Raw genomic sequence first — 17,498 nt, forward strand, 5'->3', positions numbered from 1 at the left:
AGAATAGTGAGTACAGCTCTGGGATATAGTACAGAATATAACTAGGGATCAGTATTGTATTATACTTCAGAGCTGCACTCACTATTCTGCTGGTGCAGTCACTGTGTATATACATTACATTACTGATCCTGTACTGATCCTGAGTTACATCCTGTATTATACTCCAGAGCTGTACTCACTATTCTGCTGGTGCAGTCACTGTGTACATACATTACTGATCCTGAGTTATATCCTGTATGTACACAGTGACTGCACCAGCAGAATAGTGAGTGCAGCTCTGAAGTATAATACAATACTGATCCCTAGTTATATTCTATACTATACCCCAGAGCTACACTCACTATTCTGCTGGTGCAGTCACTGTGTACATTCTGCACTAGCAGAATAGTGAGTGCAGCTCTGGAGTATAATACAGGAGGTAATTCAGGATAAGTAATGTAATGTATGTACACAGTGACTGCACCAGCAGAATAGGGAGTGCAGCTCTGAAGTATAATACAGGATGTAAGTTACTATGCTGGGGTAAATATGTAAGGAAGAAGACTATTCATACCAGTTACAATGTATTGCGAGTCCCCTGAGAAGGCGCAGTCCCACATCCAGCCCCGTGACGTCTCTCCTGGGTTATTACTCTTTATACTCAGCTCCGTCATCAGGGAGAAGTTTGATGTCCTCCATATTTTGCAGGTCTGGTCGGCTGAACATGTGGCCAGCAGCCTAGAAAGGAAAACGGGGATCATCCAAATTTGCTAAGCACTGATGCACTGACGTTCATACTGGGTATAGGACACCATGTAGTGACAGCTGAGCGCACACTCACGTGGAATCCGGGCTGAATTTGCAGCTGAGCGCGCAGCGACTGTGGGAAGGGATTTTTGTCTTAGGGATGAGCTGGGTGAGGTCTTCCCCGAGGCCTCCCGTCAGGTTCCAGACAAAGCAATTCCCCTAAAGAGAAGTATCCAGGTTATCTGCACGCATCGGCCGCATCATACGGCACAAGTCTATCATCCTGATCCCACATACACGTGCACGCTGAGCTCGGCCGAGCATGCATGTGTTCAGTGGGAAGAGCGGGGGTGGGGGTCAGCAGCTCCCGGACCCCCAGACCCCTCACCACATAAGGAAAGCAGCCACCCACACATGTAAACCTAATGTACTGGCAGTGATCTGCTGCGGTGAGACCACCCCTTTAAGAATGTGGCCCTGTCACCGGTGAGACCACCCCTTTAAGAATGTGGCCCTGTCACCGGTGAGACCACCCCTTTAAGAATGTGGCCCTGTCACCGGTGAGACCACCCCTTTAAGAATGTGGCCCTGTCACCGGTGAGACCACCCCTTTAAGAATGTGGCCCTGTCACCATTTGGCCCAAATTTTAGCAAACATTGCAGCTAAGAAACCATTCACCTGGAAAGGTGGGATGATAAGAATGGAATATTACATCTACCCCAGTGTTTGCTAGCCGAGGACCTAGGGCCAGTAATGGAGGTTTCACCATCTGATGTCGCATCACTAGGCTGTAGCGCAGTGCAGGGGACTCCTTTCCAATGAATGGAGCCGGCTACGTTTCCCTGCCCAGATGAATGGCAGAAACATTAAAAATGGAGGCATTCCTTTCTCCCTCCATTCACAGAATCAGTGAGGGTCCCAGGGTTCAGACCCTCGCCAATCATAAAGGTACACGTCGGCACTCACAAAGCTGTTCACGGCGGCCATGTAACTGGCATCTGGATCTATGTGGACGCAATTGACAGCGGCATCGGCTTCAGGAATCAGCTGCTCGTTCTGATCGGTTTTGAGGTCCCAAATGTGGATTGCTCCGCTCTGGTCACCCACAATGAGCTCCGCCTGAGAGAGCCGAAACATAAGCACCGGAGTTAATTAATGGGAAAAAAGATGATTAAAAATAAATAAAAAACAAATAAGTAAATTAAAATTTATATATATATATATATATATATATATATATATATATATATATATATATATATATCTCTATCTATCTATCTATCTATATATATATATCTCTATCTATCTATCTATCTATATATATATATCTCTATCTATCTATATTTATCTCTATCTATATATATATATATCTCTCTATCTATATCTATATCTCTCTCTCTCTCTCTCTCTCTCTCTCTATCTATATATATCTCTCTCTCTCTCTCTCTCTATCTATATATATATATATATATACACACACACATATATATATATACCAAGCAAGAAGGCCTGCGGAGACACCATCACATGTTTCTCAACGCTGGCAGGAAACACACATAAAATACACAGAAATACACATACACAGAAGAAGGGGAACAATCGAGTGTATATGCAAACAAATTGTTTATTATAGACAAGACACAGGCAAAACAGCAATTAGAGATAGATTAAAAACAACTACCACTGAATAAAGGGGGGCATACAATGTGACGAGGATGATACAATATTTTGAGTGCCAGTAGCCGTGGGAGAGGTGAACAGATGGTAATATTATATTAGAAAAGCCAAAATAAATATAGTATGGCAGTAAGGCCCAATGTTCACATCCCAAAAAAATACCCACAGGTAAAAACAGCCACTGGCAATGAGTGAAGAAAAACAATCACATAATGCACATACCCAGAGAGGAGAGGGATCGCCACCAACGCACGTTTCGTGGAGGTATTGTTGCTTCTTCAAGGAGCATTGGTGGCTGTTTTTACCTGTGGGTATTTTTTCACTATACTTTTAATGTTATTGGGATTTTTTTATCTTCATGCACTTGCACCTTATGTCCCTTGATAATATGCCTCCCAAAGTTCTCTTGGCATACATATTTGACACCTTGGGTCATTAAATACAAGTACTTTCTGGTACCCTATAGCCCTTGGTTATGATGTTTATTACATGTACTTCCATACACTCCGGTTGTGGTTGGACTCTTCCAGTCACCGTATTAAAAAACCTTTCTGTACTTTGCATTCTGGAACTTCTAGTTAAATAGAGTGCTGGTAAAAAGTAACCCCGGTGTGTTGGCTATCCTTTATCTAATTGTACTTGTTCACCTCTCCCACGACTATAGGGTCACATCATAACCTGTACTCCTCTCTCTCCCACAGCTATCTGTTATCCATTCGGGCCGATTGTACCATCCAAATAATCCCTTTAAAACATTCTACCTCTCCCACGGCTATTTGGGATGGTGAACATTGGGCCTTACTACCATACTATATTTAGCGCTTTACATACATTGGCAACACTGTCCCCATTGGGGCTGACAATCTAAAGTCCCTATCTGTATGTCTTTGGAGTGTGGGAGGAAACCGGAGAACCCGGAGGAAACCCACGCAAACACGGGGAGAACATACAAACTCCTTACAGATAGTGTCCTTGGTGGGATTTGAACCCAGGACCCTGGCGCTGCAAGACTGCAGTGCTAACCACTGAGCCACCACAAGACTGCAGTGCTAACCACTGAGCCACCACAAGACTGAAGTGCTAACCACTGAGCCACCACAAGACTACAGTGCTAACCACTGAGCCACCGCAAGACTACAGAGCTAACCACTGAGCCCACACAAGACTGCAGTGCTAACCACTGAGCCCACACAAGACTGCAGTGCTAACCACTGATCCACCACAAGACTGCAGTGCTAACCACTGAGCCACTACAAGACTGCAGTGCTAACCACTGAGCCACTGTGCCGCCATATATTAAAAAAATAATATATATTTTAATATCTGTCACCAACACCAGGACATATCCCTGGAACACGGCAGGTCACTTGATCCATCCTAGAATAATTCTAATGCTCAGATGCAGCTCATGACCCTGTCTAATAAAACACCCCCAACAGCTGGGTTGTAGCACAGCTCAGCTATGCAAGCAGAAAAAAGGCACGATCATGCTCTGAAGATCCTCACAAAGCATCAATAAAATGTAGAGTTTGTAAATTGTCACTTCATTCAAAACCAGTAATGGTTTAACTCATCCATATAAATAGAAATTGCTCAATGTTGAGATCTCCTCTATAAGCAGAAACAGGAGGGGAAGAGTGAGTGGCCTGCAGCACTGAAGAGAAGCAGGGTGCTCCTGGCAAACTTAGTTTTAGCAGATAAGAATAGGACTGCCCATTCGGCTCTGTGAAGCTTGATGCAATAGTTGATGTAAAAGAGACAACATACATAGAAGAAGGGCATTTTGGGTTGGTCTTAACAATAATCATGCAGGTATTGTGCACTTCAAAAAAATATTGCCACTCTGGGAATAAAACTTTAAAGAGGTTGTCAGGCCTAAAGCGGGCTTTACACGCTACGATTTCGCTACAGCGATCTCGTTGGGGTCACGGATTTTGTGACGCACATCCGGCCGCAGTAGCGATGTCGTAGCGTGTGACTTCTAGGAGCGATTTTGGATCGTTGCAAAAACGTCTAAAAATCGCTCCTCGCTGACATGGGGGGTCCACTGCCAGTTATCGCTGCTGTCGTAGGGGCGAAGTTGATCCTCGTCCCTGCGGCAGCACGCATCGCTACGTGTGACGCCGCAGGAACAAGGATCATCTCCTTACCTGCCTTCGGCCACAATGCGGAAGGAAGGAGGTGGGCGGGATGTTATGTCCCGCTCATCTCCACCCCTCAGCTTTCATTGGGCGGCTGATTTGTGACGTCGCTGTGAAAGGAGGCGGTTCGCCGGTCACAGCGATGTCAAAGGGCAGGTAAGTATGTGTGACAGGGGTGCGCGATGGGCAGCGATATGCCCATCGCGCACAAATGATGGGGCCGGGTCTCATGCTAGCGATATCGGGCCGGATATCGCAGCATGTAAAGCCACCCTTAGAGTGGATGCAGACTTGTGAATATTCGCATAGTGTGTACGGTGTGCTGTGAGTTTTCTCCGATCCCGGGATTGAACGGTCACGTGACTAAGTACGCAATGCTGCATACTCCCGGCCACATTCCAACTAGTCGTATCAGGCATCGCTCAATTCACTTGTATTGAGCGAGGCTGCACACGTCTAGTCAGCATGTGACCGCATGTATGCAAATCTGACCTGCAACTCCTGGCTCCAGAGAATTCTCAACGCGCGGACAACCCTCGAAGGGATTAGGATTTGGTGCAGATCTGCCCCATTTCTGCATCTCTTTGCAGGAAAAATGCAAGACCAATGGAACCCTCAATGTAAAAAATGTGCAGAGCTCCTCTGTCTGCAGTAGTCCCATAGACAATGAATGGAGCCGTTTCTCGCTGCTGCTGCACCATTTTAACAGGGCATTTTAGATCCCAGTTTTCGAGATTATTGGGGGTCGCAGAAAGTTATCACCGATCCACAGAAAACCGGTTGGGAATAATAATTTGACTATTTTTGCCTTGTAACCTGGTCACCGTCCCTTTAAATAGTGTGGTGGCACAACGTCCTACCTCCGCAGGAGAAGTTCCCCGCCGGGCCGGACGGGGGCACGGAGACAGGATTACATTTTTGTTCTTCTCAGACACAAAAGAGCTTTTTATGAGGGGAAATCTCCCAAATAACAAGGGGGCATTGTGTCTCGGGGCTTATCTCCGGTGCACGCCCGGTGCCTGCACACACCTGGCAGCTTATCTTACTAAAGGACACCTTTCACAGCGCCGCGAAAACATAATGTGCACGTGTCGAAAGAAAGGGGGACTCGGATCTGTACCGAGGGACCGCCGTCACATCCAGATATATAAGATAGGGTAACACCACGCAGGCGGCACCCGAGACAAAAGCTGGTGTAAAGGTCAGCAGAAGGGGTTAAGACTCCACAGCTTGCTGTCAGTGAATGGAAACCTGACTGTCCACTTTCAGAGGATGAAGACCTGTCCTGATCCGCCCTCCCCCATCCATATCAGATGGCCGATCATCCAGCCGTCTCCTCCATACACAGGAGCGTTCGTTCAGCCGTCTCCCCCCCCATACACAGGAGCGCTCATTCAGCCGTCTCCCCCATACACAGGAGCGCTCGTTCCGCCGTCTCCCCCATACACAGGAGCGCTCGTTCAGCCGTCTCCTCCATACACAGGAGTGCTCGTTCCGCCGTCTCCTCCATACACAGGAGCGCTCGTTCCGCCGTCTCCTCCATACACAGGAGCGCTCGTTCAGCCGTCTCCTCCATACACAGGAGTGCTCATTCAGCCGTCTCCCCCATACACAGGAGCGCTCATTCAGCCGTCTCCCCCATACACAGGAGCGCTCGTTCAGCCGTCTCCCCCATACACAGGAGCGCTCGTTCAGCCGTCTCCCCCATACACAGGAGCGCTCGTTCAGCCGTCTCCCCCATACACAGGAGCGCTCATTCAGCCGTCTCCTCCATACACAGGAGCGCTCATTCAGCCGTCTCCTCCATACACAGGAGCGCTCATTCAGCCGTCTCCTCCATACACAGGAGCGCTCGTTCAGCCGTCTCCCCCATACACAGGAGCGCTCGTTCAGCCGTCTCCTCCATACACAGGAGCGCTCATTCAGCCGTCTCCCCCATACACAGGAGCGCTCATTCAGCCGTCTCCTCCATACACAGGAGCGCTCATTCAGCCGTCTCCTCCATACACAGGAGCGCTCATTCAGCCGTCTCCCCCATACACAGGAGCGCTCGTTCCGCCGTCTCCCCCATACACAGGAGCGCTCGTTCCGCCGTCTCCCCCATACACAGGAGCGCTCATTCAGCCGTCTCCTCCATACACAGGAGCGCTCATTCAGCCGTCTCCCCCATACACAGGAGCGCTCATTCAGCCGTCTCCCCCATACACAGGAGCGCTCGTTCAGCCGTCTCCCCCATACACAGGAGCGCTCATTCAGCCGTCTCCCCCATACACAGGAGCGCTCGTTCCGCTGTCTCCCCCATACACAGGAGCGCTCGTTCCGCCGTCTCCCCCATACACAGGAGCGCTCGCTCAGCCGTCTCCCCCATACACAGGAGCGCTCGCTCAGCCGTCTCCCCCATACACAGGAGCTCTTATTCGGCCAAGGCTCCTGTGTTCTCTGAGAAAACTGAGGACTGACATCTCACCGGCAACTTATCTCTGGGAGAACAAAGCGATCGGCCGTCCAACATCAGACATGCCCGATCAACACCTTCTTCAACGATCAGTCAGCCGACACCCCCGTACACAGAGCATCAGCCAGACTCGTCAATATCGGTGGGTGCAGTCAAAATTAGTCTAATGTGTTCTTAAAAATGCCATAGGCGGTTTATTAATTCTGGGCAGCACAAGAAAAAAAAAAAAAAAGAAAGATTCTCTTTGCTTTTGTCTTTTCCCTTCTTGGAGCAAAAAGTTGTATGCCCCGCCAAAATGAAGAAAAAATTGAGCCAAAAATAATAAAAATAATCATTTTCAGACATTAATAAAATCATTCCAGGAGGGAAGGACTGAAGTACAAATTTGTGTGCGTGTTATAATATATATATATATATATATATATATATATATATATATATATATATATATATATATATATATATATATATATATATATATATATATATATATATATATATATATATATATATATATATATATATATATATATATATATATATATAGTGTACTACTCCCTCCAGAGGAAAGCACAAACAGGCTCTAACCAGAGTAGAAAGAGAAGTGGGAGGCCGCGCTGCACAACTGACCAACAAGACCAGGGCTGTGGAGTCGGAGCTCATTTTGGTGGAGTTGGTATAAAATGCTCCGACTCCTAAAATATATAATAAATGGGGGACAGGAGTGCAATGCAGAATGTGCTGAATATTTTACTAATTAATAACATTTAGTATATTGCTTATATTTAAGTGAAAAAATTATTGTAGTACAATGTGAACATCAGACATTTAATTATTTTTATGATACAATAATCAAGATATTTAGATAGAACATAAAATATATTTATTGGATACAACTTTAGAACACAAAAAACTAATAAATTGTAAATATGTAATACACTATGTAATATATATATATATATATATATATATATACATACACACACGATATATATGTAATCTACTGTATATTATAGTGTATTACATATTTACAATTTATTACAGTTTTTTGTGTTCTAAAGTTATATTCCAATAAATATATTTTATGTTCTATCCAAATATATTGATTATTGTATCATAAAAATTATTAAATGTCTGATGTTCACATTGTACTAAAATACATTTTTTGCCTAACTATAAGCAATATATGTAGGAGTCGGAGTTGAAGGTTTGGCTTACCGACTCCACAGCCCTGAACAAGACAAGGACATTAGAGGCTCTAGTGTGAGAAATCCACGCCTCACAGGACCTCAACTGGCAGCTTCATTAAATAGTACCCGCAAAACGCCAGTGTCATCGTCTACAGTGAAGAGGCGACTCCGGGATGCCGGCCTTCAGGGCAGAGTGGCAAAGAAAAAGCCATATCTGAGACTGGCTAATAAAAGGAAAAGATTAATATGGGCAAAAGAACACAGACACTAGACAGAGGAAGATTGGAAAAATGTGTTATGGACAGACAAAGCGACGTTTGAGGTGTTTGGATCATACAGAAGAACATTTGTGAGATGCAGAACAACTGAAAAGATGCTGGAAGACTGCCTGACGCCTTCTGTCAAGCATGGTGGAGATAATGTGATGGTTTGGGGTTGCTTTGGTGCTGGTAAAGTGGGAGATTTATACAAGGTAAAAGGGATTCTGAATAAGGAAGGCTCCATTTTGCAATGTCCTGCCATACCCTGTGGACAGCGCTTGATTGGAGCCAATTTCATACTACAACAGGACAATGACCCAAAGCCACCTCCAAATTATGCTGAACTATTTAGGGAAGAAGCAGCAGCTGGTGTCTATCTTTAATGGAGTGACAGCCCAGTCACCAGACCTCAACCCTACAGAGCTGTTGTGGGAGCAGCTTGACCGTATGGTGCAAAAAGTGCCCATCAAGCCAATCCAACTAGTGGGGGGGGGGCGGGGGGGGAGCATGGGGGGAAATATCTCCAGATTACCTCCGCAAATTAACAGCTACAATGCCAAAGCTCTGCAAAGCTGGAATTGTGCAAAGGAGCATTCTGTGCCGAAAGCAAAGTGTGAAGAGAAAACTATTATTTCAAGTAAAAATCATTATTTCTAACCTCGTCACTGTCTGGACGATATTCTCTATTCATTATACAACTCATTTGATAAATAAAAAAGTCTGATTTTTCATTGAAAAGACAAAACTGTGCGGGTGACCCCAAACTTTTGAACTGTACTAATATATATATATATAATAATATTATATATATATATATATATATATATATATATATATATATATATATATATATATATATATATATATATATATATATATATATATATATATATATATATATATATATTTGCCTTATTTTGTCTGTCTGTCTTGCTCCAAAATTGTGTCCTTACGGTGACACAAAGCTGATTGGCCGCTGGGCTCGCCATGGCCCCGCCCCCCCGTACGGATTGGCCGCTCGCCCAGGCTCCGCCCGCACACGCGGATTGACCGGCCGCTCGCCCAGGCTCCGCCCCCCACACGGATTGGCCTCTCGCCCCGGCACCCTGCAGCATTGGCAACTCTGCCACGCCCCGCCCCCCTCACACAATGCACGCTCGCTCTGGCCCCGCCCCCCGCACGCATTCCCCGAACCGAAACGGAGCCACGACTCCCAGGTGAGTACTGTACCCCCGGGAGCCCACATCAGCGTACGCCGCCAACCCAGCCGACACATACCCTCGCATTACTGGGTTTGCCGCCGTATGCTGGTGTGGGCTCCCGTGCGAGCGGGGGACGGGATACGTTGGTAACCATGGTAGCATAGTTACCAGCGCATCAAGGTCCTGCAGCGGCGGAACATACACACGCACACACATAACAACACACACACACACACATCAGATCACACTCACTCTCACACACACATCACATCGCAACCACACACTCACAACATCCTGGGATATCGCTTGCTTCTCGGCGGCGATACTGTGCAGTGAACTTCCAGGACCTGCCAGAGGATCACATGGCCAGAAGCATGTGGTATCTCCGGATGTTGTGAGTGTGAGCGCGTATGTGCAATATCGTCAGTGTGTGTGTGAGTGTATGCGATCGGGTGTGTGTGAGTGTATGCGATCGGGTGTGTGTGTGTGTGTGTGTGTGTGAGTGTATGCGATCGGATCTGTGAGTGTCGGCAGAGGAGCACGGCATGCTGGGGGAGGCTGGGAGGAGAGAGGCTGATCCTGGGGAAGGCTGGGAGGAGAGAGGCTGATGCTGGGGGAGGCTGGGAGGCGAGAGGCTGATGCTGGGGGAGGCTGGGAGGAGAGAGGCTGATGCTGGGGGAGGCTGGGAGGAGAGAGGCTGATCCTGGGGAAGGCTGGGAGGAGAGAGGCTGATGCTGGGGGAGGCTGGGAGGCGAGAGGCTGATGCTGGGGGAGGCTGGGAGGAGAGAGGCTGATGCTGGGGGAGGCTGGGAGGAGAGAGGCTGATGCTGGGGGAGGCTGGGAGGGTGTAGGCTGATGCTGGGGTAGGCTGATGCTGGGGGAGGCTGAGAGGAGAGAGGCTGATGCTGGGGGAGGCTGAGAGGAGAGAGGCTGATGCTGGGGGAGGCTGGGAGGAGAGAGGCTGATGCTGGGGGAGGCTGGGAGGAGAGAGGCTGATGCTGGGGGAGGCTAGGGGGAGGCTGATGCTGGGGGAGGCTGGGAGGAGGGAGGCTGAGAGGAGAGAGGCTGATGCTGGGGGAGGCTGGGAGGAGAGAGGCTGATGCTGGGAGGAGAGAGGCTGATGCTGGGAGGAGAGAGGCTGATGCTGGGAGGAGAGAGGCTGATGCTGGGAGGAGAGAGGCTGATGCTGGGAGGAGAGAGGCTGATGCTGGGAGGAGAGAGGCTGATGCTGGGAGGAGAGAGGCTGATGCTGGGAGGAGAGAGGCTGATGCTGGGAGGAGAGAGGCTGATGCTGGGAGGAGAGAGGCTGATGCTGGGGGCAGAGAGGCTGATGCTGGGGGCAGAGAGGCTGATGCTGGGGGCAGAGAGGCTGATGCTGGGGGCAGAGAGGCTGATGCTGGGGGCAGAGAGGCTGATGCTGGGGGCAGAGAGGCTGATGCTGGGGGCAGAGAGGCTGATGCTGGTGCAGCATGGGGGATGGAGCACGATAGGGGCTGCGCAGCATGGGGGATGGAGCACGTTTGGGAGTGCGCAGCATGGTGGATGGAGCACGTTTGGGAGTGCGCAGCATGGCGGATGGAGCACGATGGGGGGTGCGCAGCATGGCGGATGGAGCACGATGGGAGGTGCACACCTCCCCCCAACACACACACACTGGGAACCACAAACACCGCCCTACACAGACACCCACACACACAGACAACGCTGCACACACACAACACCCAACACACAAACACCGCGGCATACATAAATATACGCACATACCGCGCAACACACACATTGCACAAAACATACCTCCCCCCAAAACACACCACACCCACACAAACCGCGCAACACACACACACACACACACACACACAACGCTACAGACACACAGCGCTCCACAAACAACGCAACACACATACAACACCGCTCTCACCCCCCACCACACCCAGACAACACCCAGAACATGTACAGCGCCCTACACAAACACTTGGTAACTACACACAACAACATTATATATATATATATTTCTCTATCGTTTCATTGGGGGACACAGGACCATGGGTTATGCTGCTGTCACTAGGAGGCTGACACTAAGTAGACATGAAAAGTTAGCTCCTCCCTAGCAGTATACACCCCGAGCCGGAGGCGGGCTCAGATCAGTTTTTAGCTTAGTGTCGTAGGAGGCTGATGTGGGCCGTCTCGGCCCCCTCAGCCACTTGCTTTTTTTGCGTTTTTTCTCTTATTTCGGCGCCGCTCAGCGCTCTCATACCTGTCCTTTTTTCTCTATGCAGGTATTTTCGTCACTCTTACTCCGCAGCCCTGTCGGTACCACTCCCCAGGGTCGCAGGGGTTTGAGATCTTGGGCCCTCTCCCCCGTCCGCCCCCGCTGGTACCACTCCCGGGGGTGTTCGTGTGGGCAGGTTTGTCGTGGGCACCCCTGATTCGCCCGGAGGTATCACCCCAATGGGCCTACAGGGGCATTCAGCAGGGATGGATTATTGGCAGCGCGCTATGTTTTGATGGGCCCTCACCGCTGCTCTCTGCTGCTGGGGACGTCTTCCCCCATCATGAGGTCCACTTCCCTGCTTTTTACACGCTCTCTCCCGGAGTCTGCAGTCTCCTAGAGCGAGGGCACCGTTCACAGGCAGGGGCTGGGTGCCCTGCCTGCACCGTTTCCATCGCTGGTCTCCGCCGCCGAGTCAGGTAGGACCGTTCCCTCTCCCTGCCCTCCTCCTCGGCCGGCCCCTAACTTTAGTCCCCGGTCTCGGCCTAGCCGCGCTTGCACCTTAGCCACGCCCCCCGCCGCAGCGCTGTGACCGCGTTTGTCTGGCCCAGCCTCCCCCCACCCTGCAGCCCCCTGGCTGATGGTGAGGGCGGTTACTTTCGTTTTCTTCGCGCCGAATCGTCGCTCCTCCCCCAGCCTGCTCCAGCGTCCCCTCGCCATATTGCTGTTTCTCTGAAGCTGCAGCGCCGGCGTTTTCCATATAGCACCGCATCTCTGGTAGCTCCATCCTCCAGGATCCCTCTGCTGGACTGGTGGGCGGCACACAGGACCGGGGTAAGCTCTGCTCCTCAGGAGCAACCCTCACTAGGCAGCGTTTTTCCCTTAATTTAAGGACGAGTTAACCCTCTCCTGTCTCCTTCCTAGCAGCACCAGGGAGAGTTTATCCTTTTCACCATGCCTAATACTAAGTCCACCCGTCCCAAGCAGGCCTCCTTTGCCTTATTCTTTGCATGCTCCTCCTGCAAAACCAAGTTTTCCCAAGGCCAGGACGCGCCACTATGCTCCGTCTGCTCTGATAACGCGCAGCACCTGCAGGACCCCTCGGCCGACGCTACTGAGACCGCAGCGCCAGATGCCACAGGCCCCTGCGTCCCGCCTCCCCCCGCATGGCTAGCGTCTCTGTCCCAGTCCGTAGAGTCCCTCTCTGAGGCTTCCCGGACCATCGCGCAAGCACTGCGCCTGCTGCCGTCGCTTACCCAGACGCCCGCAGACCCGACGCTACCGCCGCCGGAGCAAGTAAGCCCCGTTGCAGGGACCTCCTCGGCTGCGCAGAAGCGTACCCGTAAGGTCTCGTCTTCAGACTCTTCGCAGGTTTCACCTTCACCACCAGGTCCGTCCCATCATTCCTCCCGGGAACCTTCCGACTGCTCCGATGATGAGGACGATGCAGCACCTCTGCAGGACGCTGAGCAGGCGGCTGATATTCGGCGTATGGTGAATAGCCTGGTGGAGGCAGTGAACCAGACCCTAAAGGTACAAGTAGACCCTGTCTCCTCTCAGAGCACCCAGGTCTCGTTTAAGCGGATGAGGCGGCCCCAGAGCACTTTCAGCGGACATCCGGAATTTGCCGACTTGCTGCGCACCCACAGACAGCAGCCAGACAAGGTATTTACCAGCAGCAGGTACATTAATCTACACTATCCTTTTCCAGAGGATCTTAAAAAGGACTGGGCGGGCTCTCCTGTGGTCGACCCCCCAATCTCCCACCTATCCTCTCACACAGTCCTTCCACTCACTGACGGTACGTCCCTCAAAGATCCCACGGACCGTACTATTGACAGGTTGGCCCGTTCCGCCTTCGAGGCGGCGGGCACTTCCCTCTCACCAGCCTTTGCCTCGGTTTGGGTCGCGAAGGCACTGATGTCCTGGGCGGACACGCTACGCTGCGGACTCCGAGCAGTTTCTGCCAATCCGGATCTGGTCCTCATCTCCTCGCAGATTACCCTCGCAGGTGAGTACCTGCTCAACGCAGCCCTGGCATCTGCCAATTGCGCGGCCCAGGCCGCCAGCAACAACGTGGCCATCCGCCGAGCACTCTGGCTCCGTTCCTGGAACGCGGACGCGGCCTCTAAGAAGTCGCTGACTTCTCTGCCTTTCCTAGGGGAACGTCTTTTTGGAGAGAGACTGGACAAGTTGATCTCCGATGCAACGGGGGGAAAGAGTACATCTCTCCCCCAACTGCGCCCCAAGCGCATCCTGAATCGGCGCCCCGCCTCTCGTTTTCGCCCCTTTCGCAGTTTCAATGCCCCTCCCCAAGCCCGAAAAAGCCGCTCTCCCCCGAGAGACAGGCGGACCCCGTCATTCAAGACCAATCCAAGCTGGCGTTCACGCCCCCGCCAGCCCACGAAGTCTTCTTCTGCTTTCAGCCGACGCTCCTCCAAGTGACTCGCGGTCGGCGCGCTCCAGCGCCGGACTAGTGGGAGGACGTCTGTTGCGCTTCCAGCATGTGTGGATCCCCCTGACCGCGGATGCCTGGGTCAGGGAGATCATCACATCTGGCTACAAGATCGAATTCGACTCAAGGCCGCCGAATCGTTTTTTCCTTTCCCGTCCTCCCGAAGCTCCCGCACGAGCGCGTGCGTTTTTTCACGCCGTAGACTCCCTCCTCCAAGCCGGAGTCGTGGTGCCAGTTCCCCCCGCAGAACGTTTCAGAGGGTTCTATTCCAACATTTTCGTGGTCCCCAAGAAAGACGGGTCTGCCCGCCCCGTCCTCGACCTAAAGCTGCTAAACAGGTCGGTGAGGTCGCGGCCGTTTCGAATGGAGTCACTCCGCTCCGTGATCGCGTCCATGGAGATCGGCGAGTTCCTGGCATCGCTGGATATTCGGGACGCCTATCTTCACATACCTATAGCCACCTCTCACCAACAGTTCCTCCGCTTCGCGATAGCGGAGGATCACTTCCAGTTCACGGCTCTTCCTTTCGGCCTCGCATCCGCTCCCAGGGTCTTCACGAAGATCATGGCGGCGGCCATGTCCGTCCTCCATTCCAGGGGTGTCATGGTCATCCCGTACTTGGACGATATGCTCATCAAAGGCTCGTCGTTCAAGGATTGTCGTCTGGGGGTTCAGGTCACGATCGACACCCTCTCCCGGTTAGGGTGGCTGATCAACCGAAAGAAGTCCTCTCTGACCCCGGGCCGGCGGATCACCTTTTTAGGCATGGTATTCGATACCACCCAAGGTCGGGTCTTCCTCACACAGGAGAAGATTTCCTCTCTGCAACAAGGCATCCGCGTTCTCCAGCGCCAGCGCCAAGTTTCCATCAGGTTCGGCATGCGAGTCCTCGGGCGTATGGTAGCGGCAATGGAAGCCGTTCCCTTTGCGCAGTTCCACCTCCGGCCCCTCCAACTAGCCTTGCTGAAGGAATGGGACAGGTCTCCCTTTTCCCTGGACCGCAGGATCCTTCTTTCGCCAGAGACCCGACACTCACTCAGCTGGTGGAGCAATCAACGCAATCTCACATCAGGAAGGTCATTCCTTCCGCTCCACTGGAAAATAGTGACCACCGATGCCAGTCTCCAGGGCTGGGGAGCCGTGTTCCGCCATCACACAGCTCAGGGCCGTTGGACGCCGCGGGAGAGCTCTCTCCCGATCAACATTCTGGAGATAAGGGCCATTCGGCTAGCCTTGCAGCAGTTTCGGCACCTAGTTCAGGGTTGCCCGGTCAGGATCCAGTCGGACAATGCGACGGCGGTGGCGTACATCAACCACCAAGGAGGCACAAGAAGTGCCGGGGCGATGCGAGAAGTCAGGAAGATTTTGCATTGGGCAGAGCGTCATCACTCTCTGATCTCAGCGGTCCACATCCCGGGCGTGGACAATTGGGCGGCGGACTTCCTCAGCAGGGAAGGCCTCGCGTCCGGCGAATGGTCTCTCAATCAGGAAGTCTTCAACCAGATCTGCGGCAGATGGGGCGTGCCAGATGTAGACCTAATGGCCTCCAGGTTCAACCGTCAGGTACCGCAATTCGTAGCGCGGTGCCGCGACAGCTTGGCTTTAGGAGTCGACGCACTCACCCTACCATGGGGCCAGTTCAGTCTCCCGTACATCTTCCCTCCACTTCCTCTAATTCCGAGGGTCCTCAAGAAGATCAAGGCGGAAGGAATACCAGTAATCCTGGTGGCTCCGGACTGGCCCAGGCGAGCATGGTTCGCAGAACTCACTCAGCTCCTCGCAGACACTCCTTGGCGCCTTCCAGACCGTCACGATCTTCTTCAGCAGGGACCCCTTTTCCATCAGAATTCAAGGGTGCTAAGTTTGACGGCCTGGCCATTGAATCCTGGGTTCTAGCTCAGGCTGGTTTCGCTCCAAGAGTGATACAAACAATGATTAAGGCCAGGAAGCCTTCTTCTTCAAAGATTTATTACCGCACGTGGAAAGTCTTCTTCAGGTGGTGCGAAGAGAACAACGTTTCTTCTCCCCTCGCCTTCTCTCTTCCTTCACTATTGGCATTCTTACAGTCAGGCCTAGATGCGGGTCTCTCGCTAGCCACACTGAAAGGCCAGGTTTCGGCTTTGGCAATTCTTTTTCAGAAGCCACTGGCCTCTCGCCCGCAGGTTAAGACCTTCATCCAAGGAGTTGCCCACCTAGCCCCGCCTTATCGTCGCCCTCTAGAACCGTGGGACCTTAATCTAGTCCTAGGGTCCCTTCAGGGTCCTCCATTCGAGCCTCTGCGAGATTCTTCCCTTTCTCACCTATCTTGGAAGGTAGTGTTCCTCGTTGCCGTCACTTCTATTCGAAGGACGTCAGAACTGGCAGCTCTTTCTTGTCGTGCACCCTTTCTGGTTTTTCACCAGGATAAAGTGGTTCTCCGGCCAGATCCCTCCTTCCTTCCGAAGGTGGTCTCCCCGTTTCATCTAAATGAAGAAATTGTCCTTCCGTCCTTTTGTCCTGGACCCTCCCACAGCTTGGAGAGGTCCCTGCACACCCTGGACCTAGTGCGCGCCCTTAGAATCTACATCTCCAGGACCGCGCCGTTCCGTAAGTCGGATGGTCTGTTTGTCCTTCCTTCGGGCCCCAAGAGGGGTGAGGCGGCATCCAAGGCCACAATTGCCAGATGGATCCGTTCCGCCATATCTGAGGCTTATCGGATTCGGGACAAGTCTCCGCCTCGGGGGGTAAGGGCTCACTCTACCCGAGCGGTGGGAGCCTCTTGGGCGATTAGGCATCAGGCGTCGGCCGATCAGGTCTGCAAGGCCGCCACTTGGTCTAGTCTGCACACCTTTACCAGATTCTACCAAGTTCACACTCAAGCATCGGCAGATGCGGCTTTTGGGAGAAAGGTTTTGCAGGCGGCAGTTGCGCACCTGTAATAGGGTGACAACATTCAGTCGTAGTGTATGCCCGCCGGGGGAGGTCGTTGTTTTTTTTTGGTTTTTTCTTCCCTGCGGCGGTGCTTCGGTATTCCCACCCAGGGACTGCTTTTGGACGTCCCATGGTCCTGTGTCCCCCAATGAAACGATAGAGAAAGAAGGATTTTTGTGTACTCACCGTAAAATCTCTTTCTCTGAGTCTTCATTGGGGGACACAGCACCCACCCTGCTTGGTTCCTTGGTTTTTTTTTGGTTGTTTTCATT

The 17,498-nt window shown here is 51.4% G+C and overlaps 1 protein-coding gene across 1 annotated transcript in view; it reads right to left on the reverse strand.

Moving 5' to 3' along the window:
* MLST8 (MTOR associated protein MLST8) overlaps positions 1-17,498 on the reverse strand; it is a 32,326-nt gene that overhangs the window by 1,701 nt on the left and 13,127 nt on the right. Inside the window, exons 6-8 of the mRNA XM_075318287.1 lie at positions 1,694-1,846; positions 821-945; positions 554-717 (exon numbers count right to left, since the gene is read on the reverse strand). Coding sequence (XP_075174402.1) covers positions 554-717; positions 821-945; positions 1,694-1,846 — 442 coding nt within the window. The remainder of the gene's footprint in view (positions 1-553; positions 718-820; positions 946-1,693; positions 1,847-17,498) is intronic.

Source organism: Anomaloglossus baeobatrachus, chromosome 7 (genome assembly GCF_048569485.1).
Source record: "Anomaloglossus baeobatrachus isolate aAnoBae1 chromosome 7, aAnoBae1.hap1, whole genome shotgun sequence".
In the NCBI taxonomy this organism is placed as follows: Eukaryota; Metazoa; Chordata; class Amphibia; order Anura; family Aromobatidae; genus Anomaloglossus; species Anomaloglossus baeobatrachus.